Here is a 15,157-nt window from a genome sequence, read left to right on the forward strand (position 1 = left end):
GTCAAGACAGAAAACTTAAAGCAATATGTCTCAAAAATCGAAAAATGTACAACAAAACAAATGAGGAACGAATGGGAGGAAACTGGAGTCAACGTCTGTGACCGAACTGTAAGAAACCGCCTAAAGGAAATGGGATTTACATACAGAAAAGCTAAACGAAAGCCATCATTAACACCTAAACAGAAAAAAAACAAGGTTACAATGGGCTAAGGAAAAGCAATCGTGGACTGTGGATGACTGGATGAAAGTCATATTCAGTGATGAATCTCGAATCTGCATTGGGAAAGGTGATGATGCTGGAACTTTTGTTTGGTGCCGTTCCAATGAGATTTATAAAGATGACTGCCTGAAGAGAACATGTAAATTTCCACAGTCATTGATGATATGGGGCTGCATGTCAGGTAAAGGCACTGGGGAGATGGCTGTCATTACATCATCAATAAATGCACAAGTTTACATTGATATTTTGGACACTTTTCTTATCCCATCAATTGAAAGGATGTTTGGGGATGATGAAATCATTTTTCAAGATGATAATGCATCTTGCCATAGAGCAAAAACTGTGAAAACATTCCTTGCAAAAAGACACATAGGGTCAATGCCATGGCCTGCAAATAGTCCAGATCTTAATCCAGTTGAAATTCTTTGGTGGAAGTTGAAGAAAATGGTCCATGACAAGGCTCCAACCTGCAAAGCTGATCTGGCAACAGCAATCAGAGAAAGTTGGAGCCAGATTGATGAAGAGTACTGTTTGTCACTCATTAAGTCCATGCCTCAGAGACTGCAAGCTGTTATAAAGGCCAGAGGTGGTGCAACAAAATACTAGTGATGTGTTGGAGCGTTCTTTTGTTTTTCATGATTCCATAATTTATTCCTCAGAATTGAGTGATTCCATATTTTTTTTCCCTCTGCTTGGTCTAAAAAAGTAACCGTTACTGCCTGCCACAATTTTTTTTCCTGATTTCTTATAGTGTTTCTTAAAACCAGAAAGCTGTCATTTGAAATGACTTTAGTTTTGTGTCATGTCTGTGATCTGCTTTTTTTCTACAAAATTAAACAACTGAATGAACATCCTCCGAGGCCGGTGATTCCATAATTTTTGCCAGGGGTTGTACAACCCCAATTCCAATGAAGTTGGGACGTTGTGTAAAATGTAAAGAAAACAGAATACAATGATTTGTAAATCCGCTTCAACCTATACTGAATTGAATACACCACAAAGACAAGATATTTAATGTTCAAACTGATAAACGTTATTGTTTTTGTGCAAATATTTGCTCATTTTGAAATGGATGCCTGCAACACGTTTCAAAAAAGCTGGGACAGTGGTACAGTCACTTGCCCAGTTCCAGATCATTGCCAGTTCTGGATCACTGCTGTAGTTTTTGTGCCGCCGTTTCTCATAATCAGCACGAATAAGCTAATACTTGGTACCAATGGAAAGATTGATGTTTTGTCTACAAACGACCGCAAGCTCGACCGGATCCAGCCGTCCTTGTGATTACCAGAGGAATCAAAACATCCCGGTGTCTGTGGTGTGCGCGCTTTTTCTGACTCACTCATTCCTGCAAGTTTTAAAGTAAAGATCTCTAAGACGTAGCAAAGGTGAGTTAGCCGTTCTGTGTTTTTGGTTCTAGAGTGGGAAAATAGTTACTTACTTGGGTAGAAAATGTCAGTGTGTTATGTCCAGAGGTGTCAAAAGTACACACATTTGTTACTTAAGTAGAAGTATAGATACTGCAGTTTAAAAACACTCTGGTAAAAGTTGAAGTATCAACTTGACCTCTTTCCTCAAGTAAAAGTGAAAAAGTATGTGCTGCGAAACCTACTTAAAGTATAAAAGTATAAAGTAACCTTTAAAAAAAAAAAAAGAAAAAAAGGTAGAATAAGACAGGGATGAAGTGGAGGTGTAAAAGTCACTAGGTGTTCACAAGAAACACTTATTTATTTCTGTATGTATGTATGTATTTATTTATGTATGATCATTAGTTGCTTTTATATTTTCTGTTGTGTTTCTATTCAGGTTCTTTTTGCCTCTTTCTCTAAAATTGTATATAATAATCATTAGATTATTAATATATAAACAAAAATAAATTTAAGAAATATTACAATTTGAAAACAAATGCACCCGAACGTTATGAGAGCTGCAATTGCTTAATGCTAACTTTTAACATTGAAAATGCCATAGACATGCTAACGCGTTAGCGTCGCTCCCGTTTTGAAGTTATAAAATACAGTCAGAAGTCAGAAGTAGGCAGAAAAATAAGTAAAGGAGTAAAGTATAGATACCTAAAAAGTGTACTTAAGTACAGTAACGAAGTATTTGTACTTCGTTACTTGACACCTCTGGTTATGTCTTGCTGTTTAATTGCTGCGCGCATTTATCTCCGACGCGAAAATTTGCCAGTTCCGGATCACTTGAAGCAGCAGCTTCGTGTCTGTAGTTGTGAGCCTTGTGGACTTTGGGGGTCATTTCAACATCACGAATGGACATGAATGTGGGGGCTTTTACTTTTTAATTCGGGAGAAATCTCACCTCCACACTTCATTTTTTGCTTGTAAAAACATATAACGGCGCTTTTTGAAATGAAGTAAATTCTCATTTAATAAGTATTATTTCTATAATTTTGTGTTCAAAACACAATCTCGGGCACAGTGTGTATCATTCTGCATTAGAAGGGCTCCAGCCAGATGCCAGGAATGCCCCCAAATTGATGCAGAGTGTCGTGATCCGGAACTGGCAAAAGTCATCCATTTCTGGCAAATGTTTGGCTTCACACTTTAAGTAGAAGCACTACTCCACCCAGACTTTTTCAGCTAAATAACATCCAAATACCCAATACAACAATACACAATAAAGGACATTCAGTTGCATTATGGCTCCGTATAGCGGGACTTTAAAAAAGGTGATCCGGAACTGGGCAACCGTCTGTATATCACTGTGTTACATCACCTTTCCTTCTAACAACACTCAATAAGCATTTGGAGGACTGAGGACACTCATGATTGGGTATAAAAGGAGCATCCCCAAAAGGCTCAGCCATTCACAAGCAAAGATGGGGTGAGGATCACCACTTTGTGAACAACTGCATGAAAAAATAGTCCAACAGTTTAAGAACAATGTTTCTCAATGTTCAATTGCAAGAAATTTAGGGATTCCATTATCTACAGTCCATAATATAATCAGACAATTCAGAGAATGTGGAGAACTTTCTACACATAAGTGGCAAGGCCAAAAACCATTATTGAATACCCATGACCTTCAATCCCTCAGGCGGCACTTCAGAAAACCATTGGGGTTTGGGAATAGGGGTTGTAATTAGTTCAACTCTTCAGGCAGGTAGATGAGCTAATCCGTGAAACCATCTATTTTTGATGCACACACAAAAGCAATGCATGGACCTGTACTCACAGAAGTCAGGATTACCACTTCTGCCTATTATTTTTGTGGTTCTCTGCACTGGAGTCTCCTGTTGTGCTATTAAATCCAGTAATATAACTTTAGCACAACAGCACTGGAGATGGAGATGCAAGGCATTGCTAAAGTATGTCAGTTAGAGATAGAAAAAAGAAACTTTTGAACATCTTGAACATTCTGCTTTAGCTAAAACAAGACCACGGCACAATGACAGAATAACTCGGTTCATCGTGGACACCCTCCTGGACTGAGTAAGGTCTTCCAAGTTACGGACAACTTTTCAAACTGTGACCTTCTATGATGCATATCCACAAAAGAGAGAATAGGGTTTGAATCCCAAAGTGATGGACCATTTTAATATTATAGCACTTATGTGTGATAATAATGCTAAATACAAGTAAAAGAAATAAAGTCATTACATGTTAAGGTTAGTTAGTAGTTTAGCAGGAATAACCTAAAATCATTTATATAACTTCAACACATCCTCCATGTCCAGAATTAAAAAATATTTTGTTTTAATATTAGGCTGATTTCGTTATAAATCCATGCATTGACCAAGAAATGTAAACTACATAAGTAATATCACAAATTCCCATGCATATTAAAGAAACATCCATTTGACCCAAGTTGTTTGTGTGTGGTGATTCTGCCCGCAGGAAACAGTACCTTTCCAGTTGTATGTTCCTGGAGCTCCAAACAGAATGAAGTTGTTGTCCGGGGTAAAACTGACAGACAGGCCCTGCTGACAGAAGCCAAATTGCTCATGTCCCTGCGGCCGACCCTCGCAGAACTTCCATTCTCCCCCGTCCAGGTCATCTCGCTCTGTCAGGTCCTCGCTCAGGACGTAGCAGCGTCCGATGGGGTCACGTGTCTCAGACGGTTGATGTACTCGTTGCCTGAGCTCATACAGGTGAGCGCAGGTCTGGACATTAATAATGAAATTTTTGGTCATAGATTAAAAATAATGCATATATTTTCAAAACAGAATGGTTATGGTTTTGAAAGGGACCAGATATTGTAGACTTTCCAGAGCAACCTTCTTTCATGGATACAGTTTTTTTTTTATGTGGTTCACTTACCACCACCTTCCCTCCAATCCCCTGGCTCTTGACTGTAACGCCCAACCACTGGTTGTCTTTGCTCTCTCTGTCAAGACTCACTGAAGACAAACATAGATGTTAAATCCACTTAATAGTTGTCATATTAAAAATTAATCAGATCTCAATCACTGTGGGTAAAAATTTCTTTATTAATTTTTTCCCAACATAACTTGTAAAAATGACTAGAGGGGGCACTGAGAGACTGGAACACCAGTACTTCACATGGGTGTCACAGACTAATGCTTACTAATTCTCTGTGATTCTGTCATCCCCTAATATGTGGTCATCTGTGGCCTCCACATTTGATCAGTTCTTTTGAAAATCCTTTACGACTGCAATGAGGTACATTGTTATGACTTTTCAAGATCATCCAAGGTCAAATCTTATGTGACCAATAAAATCTAAAGGACATTTAGGGGCCTGGTTTACTAAAGGTTTGCATGTGGAAAAATGTGCACAAACCACCACTGCAATTGTAAATACTTGTACATGTTCATGCTGAGTGGCCTCTGTCCAATGTGAAAAATAGTGCCTATTGTCCATTTAGGGCATTTGCATTCATGTATATGCAATTTCAGGTGTGTCCACCTGAGTTCACGAAACTCTGGGAGGGCATATGCAGTTAGGTGAGATTTGCACACGCAATATGATTTATCAAGTTCAAAATGCAATTCAGCAGGTGTTGATAACATCTTTATTTTGCAAACCTGAAGCTTTGGCATTAAATCATTGCACTTGACAGAATGCTGTTCCAGCAAAGAGGCCGCACAGAGGTTTTTTAAGTCATTCATTGTAAAGGGCGGACATTTTTAAGGAGTTCAGTTAATACTTTTTCATTCAAACATAAATTGCAGAACAGGTGAGCACACACAGATGCACCTATGGGACATCATGGCTCTGTGCAGAGGATGCACACATTGGCTATTAGAACAAACAAAAAACACAAAACAATCTCCTCCCCCACTCATTCATTTTCAACCGCTTAGTCCAATTGAGGGCCGCGGGGGCGCTGGAGCCTATCCCACAAGTCATAGAGTGCAACACGGGGTACACCCTGGACAGGACGCCAGTCTGTCACAGGGCCACATATAGACAAACAAACACATTCATACCCACACGCACACCTACGGACAATTTAAAGTTTCCAATCCACCTAACCTGCATGTCTTTGGATGTGGGAGGAAGTCGGAGCACCCGGAGAGAACCCACGCAAACACGGGGAGAACACGCAAAGAACACACAGAAAGGCCACAGGTGGGAATTGAACCCATTACCTTCTCACTGTGAGGCAACAGTGCTAACCACTAACCCACCGTGCTGCACAAAACAATCTCCTATTTTGAAATGTAATTATTGTTCCATCTATGGTATTTAAGAAAACTGGTAAATAATTATGCACCATTCTGCCAGTGGAACACAAAGTACTGTAGCTGTCTGTGTGTGGCCCCCCCTCAAAATCTTGGCAAAATATGGCAATTACAATAGGGCACCAGCCCCCCCCCCCCCACACACACACACACACACACACACACAGGCCTGGAGGTGACGATGTGCAATATGGAGAATTAAATTACTCTTAGTAAATAACCCACCCCCAACATGCAAATGCTTGGATTGTCCACACAATTCAGCACTCATTATCTGGGATCTTAGGAAATCAGGCCCTTAAAATTTTGATCTTGGACTGTGACTTTGGCTTTCAACTGATTTTTCCCAAAGTCAGTCTCAAAATGTCCTTGGCTGATCTAAAATCATCCCACCAAGCTTGGTCAAAATTGGATCAAAACTTTTTGAACATGAAGGACTATAAGCAATAACATGTGCAACCACCACACACGGGTGTAACAGTCACGTGGAAGCTTTGGAATACAGAATCATATGTCAGTTTACATAATGTTACATCAAAAATGCACAACTTTACACCCTCAGCCTTGGTGCAGAGAGCGGGGAGTCGTAGCCTCTCTATCAGTGTTTATCTACCAAAAGTATTGATATGATGCAAAATTTTACCCAAGGTAGGGTGCAGGTCAGTGCTGCAAAATCCAAATTCTGCTTTGTGTCTTTAAAAAAACTGATTCTTTACTATGGACATTTTCTTGTAAATATCCAGTGATATGCTTTTAATACTGAAATAATCATCTGATAAAATAATCATGTCTGGCAGACTATGTGAAGTAATTTGACTCAAATATTTCATCTAAATCAGGTGGGTAAAAATAAGTATTTTTTTCACTTACTTTACATGTTATATTCATTGGTATATGGAGATGAACAGGAAACTCACATGGTCGGCAAAGGTAGCCAAACTTGATTTTCTAGCTCACCTTCTCCATCGATGTCCACCCTTTCACAGTCATACTCCTCTGGCGTGATTGGACACCTAAACAGGGCTCCTGGCCGACTGCCCTGCAATGAACCCTGCCCCGCTGCCTGTGGCGCCCCAACTAGGATCCTAAAAAAAAGAAAAGAAAGAAATCAAAGATACGTAACTCTGTGATGCTGATGTAGCAGGAGGTACTTCTGTTAGGACCACAATTAGAACTGCATTGAAAAGTTGTTCTGGGTTCCAACCAAAAGAAATAAATGAAAGAGCAACAAATGTCTATTTGCCATAGAAATCTAAGGTGATGAGCGAGGCTGCGTACTCTCAAAAAGTGATGGTCTAAACATAGCACTCATGACACTAAATGTAAATATTAAATATTAGCATATGACATTCATGGAACCAGTTTTCATTTATTCTGCTTTTCTTTGTCAACAGAATGAAACTACTACTACTGTTATTCCTATTTTCATATTTTTATACCTATTTAATTTAAAAGAATGATTGTGTTTGTTCAGTTTGATTAGGTTAAGTTGATGTGTAAGCTGTCACCAAATGCTGATGTTGAGCAAACAAACAAATCGGAGATCTCTAGAATGTTCTCAGTCTATAACAGGTTTACAGCACTGAAACCTAGTCACCCAAATTTAATATATGAAGCATGCATGTGAGATCGCTATGCACAGCCACAGTAATTAAGCAATCCACACCAAACTTGCTATGGTGACAGGGGGCACCAGGGGGGAGGTCACTGGGGCCCTCAGGTTGAAATCGTAGATGTGTGAACGCACTGACACACACACACACACACACACACACACACACACATGGTCAGCCTTATATACAACCCCTGGCAAAAATTATGGAATCACCGGCCTCGGAGGATGTTCATTCAGTTGTTTAATTTTGTAGAAAAAAAGCAGATCACAGACATGACACAAAACTAAAGTCATTTCAAATGGCAACTTTTTGGCTTTAAGAAACACTATAAGAAATAAAGAAAAAAATTTGTGGCAGTCAGTAACGGTTACTTTTTTAGACCAAGCAGAGGGAAAAAAATATGGAATCACTCAATTCTGAGGAATAAATTATGGAATCATGAAAAACAAAAGAACGCTCCAACACATCACTAGTATTTCGTTGCTCCACTTATGGCTTTTATAACAGCTTGCAGTCTGAGGCATGGACTTAATGAGTGACAAACAGTACTCTTCATCAATCTGGCTCCAACTTTCTCTGACTGCTGTTGCCAGATCAGCTTTGCAGGTTGGCGCCTTGTCATGGACCATTTTCTTCAACCTCCACCAAAGATTTTCAATTGGATTAAGATCTGGACTATTTGCAGGCCATGACATTGACCCTATGTGTCTTTTTGCAAGGAATATTTTCACAGTTTTTGCTCTATGGCAAGATGCATTATCATCTTGAAAAATGATTTCATCATCCCCAAACATCCTTTCAATTGATGGGATAAGAAAAGTGTCCAAAATATCAATGTAAACTTGTGCATTTATTGATGATGTAATGACAGCCATCTCCCCAGTGCCTTTACCTGACATGCAGCCCCATATCATCAATGACTGTGGAAATTTACATGTTCTCTTCAGGCAGTCACCTTTATAAATCTCATTGGAACGGCACCAAACAAAAGTTCCAGCATCATCACCTTGCCCAATGCAGATTCGAGATTCATCAGTGAACATGACTTTCATCCAGTCATCCACAGTTTTTTTTTCTGTTTAGGTGTTAATGATGGCTTTCGTTTAGCTTTTCTGTATGTAAATCCCATTTCCTTTAGGCGGTTTCTTACAGTTCGGTCACAGACGTTGACTCCAGTTTCCTCCCATTCGTTCCTCATTTGTTTTGTTGTGCATTTTCGATTTTTGAGACATATTGCTTTAAGTTTTCTGTCTTGACGCTTTGATGTCTTCCTTGGTCTACCAGTATGTTTGCCTTTAACAACCTTCCCATGTTGTTTGTATTTGGTCCAGAGTTTAGACACAGCTGACTGTGAACAACCAACATCTTTTGCAACATTGCGTGATGATTTACCCTCTTTTAAGAGTTTGATAATCCTCTCCTTTGTTTCAATTGACATCTCTCGTGTTGGAGCCATGATTCATGTCAGTCCACTTGGTGCAACAGCTCTCCAAGGTGTGATCACTCCTTTTTAGATCCAGACTAACGAGCAGATCTGATTTGATGCAGGTGTTAGTTTTGGGGATGAAAATTTACAGGGTGATTCCATAATTTATTCCTCAGAATTGAGTGAGTCCATATTTTTTTCCTTCTGCTTGGTCTAAAAAAGTAACCATTACTGACTGCCACAATTTTTTTTTCTTGATTTCTTATAGTGTTTCTTAAAGCCAGAAAGTTGCCATTTGTAATGACTTTAGTTTTGTGTCATGTCTGTGATCTGCTTTTTTTCTACAAAATTAAACAACTGAATGAACATCCTCCGAGGCCGGTGATTCCATAATTATTGCCAGGGGTTGTAGCTCAGTGGAGCTTTTATTTTCGCAATTCACGTTGTACTCAGGTCAGGTAACAAGCATCACACTTTACTTACTGCATAGTTGTGGCTGGCTAGGGTACACGTTAATTACAATCCGAACAGGCCAGTGCGTCCCACATGCGAGTTAAGGCGTGCGTTCTTTCACTTAAAATGTACTTGCTGTGTATGGTATGCCATGATATAACATGCTGTCACCTTTTTGTCATCATTCATTGGGTCTCATGAATGTCACAAATTGCTCTATGAACGTTAATGACGACAACATACACACAGTGGGCCTCATGTATCAGCGTTGCGTACGGCGATATTTGAGTGTATATGGGCTGTACGCCAAAATGGCTGCGCTACTTGGCATTTATCAATGTGATCGTTGGCTGCGCTGAAAAATATACACCAGGTCGAGAGGTGGTGTAAATTATACACCAAAATGAACCTGCACTGGAATCCACATAAAAATGTAAATGATCAACATGATAAACTGTTGTGAAAGTGTAGTGACACGGACCCACAACAGGGGGCGTTAATGAACGGACAATGGATAAGCCAAAAAGTAACAATTTAATGTTGTGAATCGCACAACGAAATACAGACAATAACAGAGGATGAGGATGGTCAATCATACACAAGGTGATGTGTGGGCAGACTCGAAGATAGAAGACGTCTGGCCAGAGAAGAGCCGGATCCCACACAGTTTCCACCGCCAACGGATCTGAAGAACACCGGAGCCGCCAAGTCCTGTGCCCCAGGTGGCCACTGTCTTCAGCAGTCAGACCCGGTACTGCTGGCAGAAACAGAAACAGTTAATGGTGGGTGTGTGAATACACACCCAGCAATCTTTCAGTGCTTAATTCCTCCAGGAGGGAAAACCTCCACCTCCAGTAACGCACTCGTACAGCTCCTGGAAAACCACTCATCTGGTTGGGCTGTGAGGCGAAGCCGTCGCAGTCCACACCAAACGCCAATGCAGCAGATAAGGACACGTCACAGGAAAATGGCTGTAAATGAGATCAGACTTTTGTTTGTTAAGGATGCAGCAGAGAAGTTACCTGAGTGGTAGCTGATTTCTCGGCGGGGAGGTGGAGTTGCAGTCTGGCTTTTATGGATGTTGTGGTTGATGAGTGACAGCTGGTGTTGATGAGTGACAGCTGTCACTCCCAGTGGTTCCGACGCCCTCTCGTGCTTGAAGCCCGCACTTCAAGCAGGGTGCCATCTGGTGGTGGTGGGCCAGCACTACCTCCTCTTCAGCGGCCCACACAACAGGACCCCCCCTCAACCAGGCTTGTCCGGGTGACGGTTGTAGAAATCGGCCAGGAGGGCCGGGTGCAGGATGAAGCTCCTCTTCACCCAGGAGCGTTCTTCGGGTCCATACCCCTCCCAGTCCACCAGATACTGGAACCCCTCCTTTCGATGGACGTCCAGGAGCTGACGCACGGTCCATGCCGGCTCTCCGTCGATGATCCGGGCAGGAGGCGGTGCAGGTCCAGGGGTGCAGAGTGGTGAGGTGTGATGAGGTTTGAGGCGTGACACATGGAAAACCGGGTGGATCCGCAGTGAAGCTGGCAGCTTTAGCTTCACTGCGGCCGGACTGAGGACTTTGAGGATGGGAAATGGACCAATAAACCTGTCCTTGAGTTTCTGTGATTCCACTTGAAGCGGGATGTCCTTGGTCGACAACCACACCTCCTGCCCGGGCTGGTATGCAGGGGCCGGGGAATGCCGGCGATCTGCATGGGCCTTGGCCCTCGTCCGGGCCTTCAACAGGGCAGAATGGGCGGTCCGCCACACCCGGCGGCACTTCCGGAGGTGGGCCTGGATCGAGGGTACTCCGACCTCTCCCTCCACGAGCGGGAACGATGGGGGCTGGTACCCCAAACACACCTCAAACGGGGAGAGGCCGGTGGCAGACGAAACTTGGCTGTTGTGGGTGTACTCGATCCAGGCCAGATGGTTGCTCCAGGCCATTGGGTGCGCGGAGGTCACGCAGTGGAGGGCCTGCTCCAGCTCCTGGTTAGCCCGCTCTGCCTGTCCGTTTGTCTGAGGGTGATACCCGGACGAGAGACTCACGGTGGCCCCCAGTTCCCTGCAGAAACTCCTCCAAACTTGGGAAGAGAACTGAGGACCACGATCCGAGACGATGTCCGATGGTATCCCATGCAGATGCACGACGTGGTGGACCAGGAGGTCTGCCGTCTCCTGGGCCGTCGGGAGCTTCGGGAGGGCCACGAAGTGGGCTGCCTTGGAGAACCGGTCCAGTATCGTGAGGATGGTGGTGTTGCCCTGGGACAGCGGGAAGCCCGTGATGAAGTCCAGGCCGATGTGGGACCAGGGGCGATGAGGCACCGGCAAAGGCTGGAGGAGTCCCGAAGTCCTTTTGTGGTCAGCCTTGCCCCTGGCACAGGTGGTACAGGCCTGGACGTAATCCCGGATTTGTCGGCTTCCATAGACGCCCACCAGAAGCGCTGCTGGACCACTGCCACGGTTCTGCGCACCCCTGGATGACAGGAGAGCTTGGAACTGTGACAGAAGTCCAAAACCGCAGCTCTGGCCTCTGGTGGGACGTACAGTTTGTTCCTCGGGCCGGTCCCCGGGTCCGGGTTCCGTGCCAGGGCCTCCCGGACGGTCTTCTCCACGTCCCAGGTGAGGGTGGCCACGACAGTGGACTGGGGGATGATGGTTTCTGTTGGGTCCGACAACTCGGCCTTGGCTTCCTCTTTGTGCACCCGGGACAGGGCATCCGATCATTGGTTCTTGGTCCCGGGGCGGTATGTGATCTGGAAGTCAAAGCGCCCGAAGAACAGTGACCAGTGGGCTTAGCTGGGGTTCAGCCGCTTGGCAGTTCGGATGTACTCCAGGTTCCAATGGTCCGTGAAAACCGTGAAGGGCACCGTCGCTCCCTCCAACAGGTGTCTCCACTCCTCAAGAGCCTCCTTCACCGCTAGGAGTTCCCGATTGCCAACATCATAATTCCTTTCAGCCTGGGTCAACCTGCGGGAAAAATAGGCACAAGGGTGGAGGACTTTGTCGGACTCCCTGCTCTGGGACAGCACGGCTCCTATCCCTGAGTCAGAGGCATCCACTTCAACTATGAACTGGCGATTTGGATCAGGCTGCACCAGGACTGGTGCAGTCGAGAACCGGCGTTTCAACTCCCTAAATGCGGCTTCGCACCAATCCGACCAGGTGAAGGGGACTTTTGTGGAGGTCAGGGCAGTCAGGGGGCTAACTACCTGACTGTAACCCTTAATGAACCTCCGGTAGAAATTTGCAAAACCAAGGAACTGTTGCAGTTTCCTACAGCTTGTTGGTTGGGGCCAATCTCTCACCGCCGCAACCTTGGCCGGGTCAGGGGCGACGGAGTTGGAGGAGATGATGAACCCCAGGAAGGACAAAGAAGTACGGTGTAATTCGCACTTCTCGCCCTTCACAAACACCCGGTTCTCCAACAACCGCTGCAGGACCTGACCTACATGCTGGACATGAGTCTCAGGGTCCGGAGAAAAGATGAGTATATCGTCTAGATACACGAAGACAAACCAATGCAGGAAGTCCCGCAAGACGTCGTTAACCAAAGCTTGGAACGTCGCGGGCGCATTGGTGAGGCCAAACGGCATGACCAGTACTCAAAGTGACCTAACGGAGTGTTAAATGCCGTCTTCCACTCGTCTCCCTTCCGGATCCGAACCAGGTGGTACGCATTCCTAAGATCGAGTTTGGTGAATATTTGGGCTCCATGCAGGGGCGTGAACACCGAATCCAACAGAGGTAACGGGTATCAGTTGCGAACCGTTATTTCGTTCAGCCCTCTGTAATCGATGCATGGACGGAGTCCGCCGTCCTTCTTACCCACAAAAAAGAAACCCGCACCCATCGGGGAGGTGGAGTTCCGGATCAACCCGGCAGTTAAGGAGTCCCGGATGTAGGTCTCCATTGATTCTCGTTCCGGACATGAGAGGTTGTACAGCCTGCTGGACGGGTACTCAGCGCCCGGGATCAAATCGATGGCGCAATCGTACGGTCGGTGCGGGGGAAGAGTGAGTGCCAGATCTTTGCTGAAGACGTCAGCAAGATCGTGGTACTCCTCAGGCACCGCTGTCAGATTGGGGGGGACTTTGACCTCGTCATTAGCTGTCACACCGGGTGGAACCGAAGATCCTAAACATTCCCGGTGGCAAGTTTCGCTCCACTGCGTCAAAACCCCAGACGGCCAATCAATCCGGGGATTGTGCTTCACCATCCATGGAAACCCTAAAATCAGTCGGGAGGTAGAAGGTGTTACATAAAACACAATCTCCTCCCTGTGATTCCCAGACACAACCAATGTCACGGGCTGTGTCTGGTGTGTGATTAATGGAAGAAGGGTGCCATCTAGTGCCCGTACCTTCAAAGGTGAAGGCAGAGCCACCAGAAGGAGCCCTACTTCCTTTGCCCATCTGCTGTCCAGCAGATTCCCTTCCGACCCCGTGTCTACTAGTGCTGGGGCGTGAAGGGTTAAATCCTCACTTAGGATTGTGACTGGGATTCGTGCAGATTTACGGGGTTTCCCCGTGTGGATATTATGACCCACCCTTAGCCCAGTCTCTAAGGACGAGTGCTGCTGTTTTGACCGTTTGGGGCAGTTTTTCTGCGTGTGCTCGGTTGAGCTGCAGAGAAAACACTCCCCACGGACCAGCCTCTTTTGTCTCTGATCTGATCGCCTTTTGGCCCTGCTCGTTTCCATAGCAACGGCAGCAGGGGGAGCTGTCGTCACGTGGAGTGCCCTGGCTGTGGAGCGTGGGGAAGACGGCTACCTTTCGGACCCGAGAGGAAGAGGGACGGCTTGTGCCTGACCACGCCCTTCGTCTCGCTCCCGTCGGTGTTCTGTTAATCGGTTGTCCAACCGTATAACCAGGTCGATAAGCCCGTCTAAATCCCGCAACTCGTCCTTCGCCACCAGGTGCTCCTTAAGGACCAGAGACAGTCCATTTACAAAGGCGGCACGGAGCGCAACAGCATTCCAGCCGGCTCACGCTGCCACGATGCGGAAGTCGACTGCATACTTAGCTGCGCTCCGGCACCCCTGTCTTATCGACAGCAGCAAGCTTGAAGCGGTCTCGCCTCTATGAGGGTGGTCGAACACTTGTCTGAATTCCCTCACAAACCCAGCGTATGACATTAGGAGCCGTGAATTCTGCTCCCGGAGCGCCGTAGCCCAGGCGCGTGCCTCTCCTCGAAGCAAATTTATAATGTAAGCCACCCGGCTAGCGTCTGATGCGTACATGACGGGACGCTGTGAAAAGACGAGCGAGCACTGCATTAAGAAGTCCGCGCACGTCTCGACACAGCCTCTGTACGGCTCCGGAGGGCTTATGTATGCTTCAGGGGACGGTGGGGGGGTTCGTTGAACGACCAGCGGAATGTCTGTTTCAGGCCTCCGGTCAGTAGGAGGAGGTGCTGCAGCAGCGCCCTGAGCCTGCGCTTCCACCTGGGCGGTGAGAGCCTCCATCCTCCGATTGAAAATCACATTCCGCTCGGTGACTAAGTCCAACCGAGCAGTGAAAGCGGTTAAGATTTGCTGCAGCTCACCTAACACGCCTCCTGCTGACGCCTGTGCACCTCGCTCTTCCATTGGCTGTTCAAGCGATGGTTGACGCCCCTCGGGATCCATGACGTTGGCCGAGAAATCCTGTTGTGAAAGTGTAGTGACACGGACCCACAACAGGGGGCGTTAATGAACGGACAATGGATAAGCCAAAAAGTAACAATTTAATGTTGTGAATCGCACAACGAAATACAGACAATAACAGAGGATGAGGATGGTCAAT

The 15,157-nt window shown here is 45.4% G+C and overlaps 1 protein-coding gene across 1 annotated transcript in view; it reads right to left on the reverse strand.

Moving 5' to 3' along the window:
* The window catches only part of itga7 (integrin, alpha 7), a 109,537-nt gene that overhangs the window by 45,356 nt on the left and 49,024 nt on the right, over positions 1 to 15,157 (reverse strand). The window contains 3 exon segments of the mRNA XM_034166166.1: positions 4,085 to 4,340; positions 4,498 to 4,577; positions 6,843 to 6,970. Coding sequence (XP_034022057.1) covers positions 4,085 to 4,340; positions 4,498 to 4,577; positions 6,843 to 6,970 — 464 coding nt within the window.

This window comes from Thalassophryne amazonica, chromosome 3, assembly GCF_902500255.1.
Source record: "Thalassophryne amazonica chromosome 3, fThaAma1.1, whole genome shotgun sequence".
NCBI lineage: Eukaryota > Metazoa > Chordata > Actinopteri > Batrachoidiformes > Batrachoididae > Thalassophryne > Thalassophryne amazonica.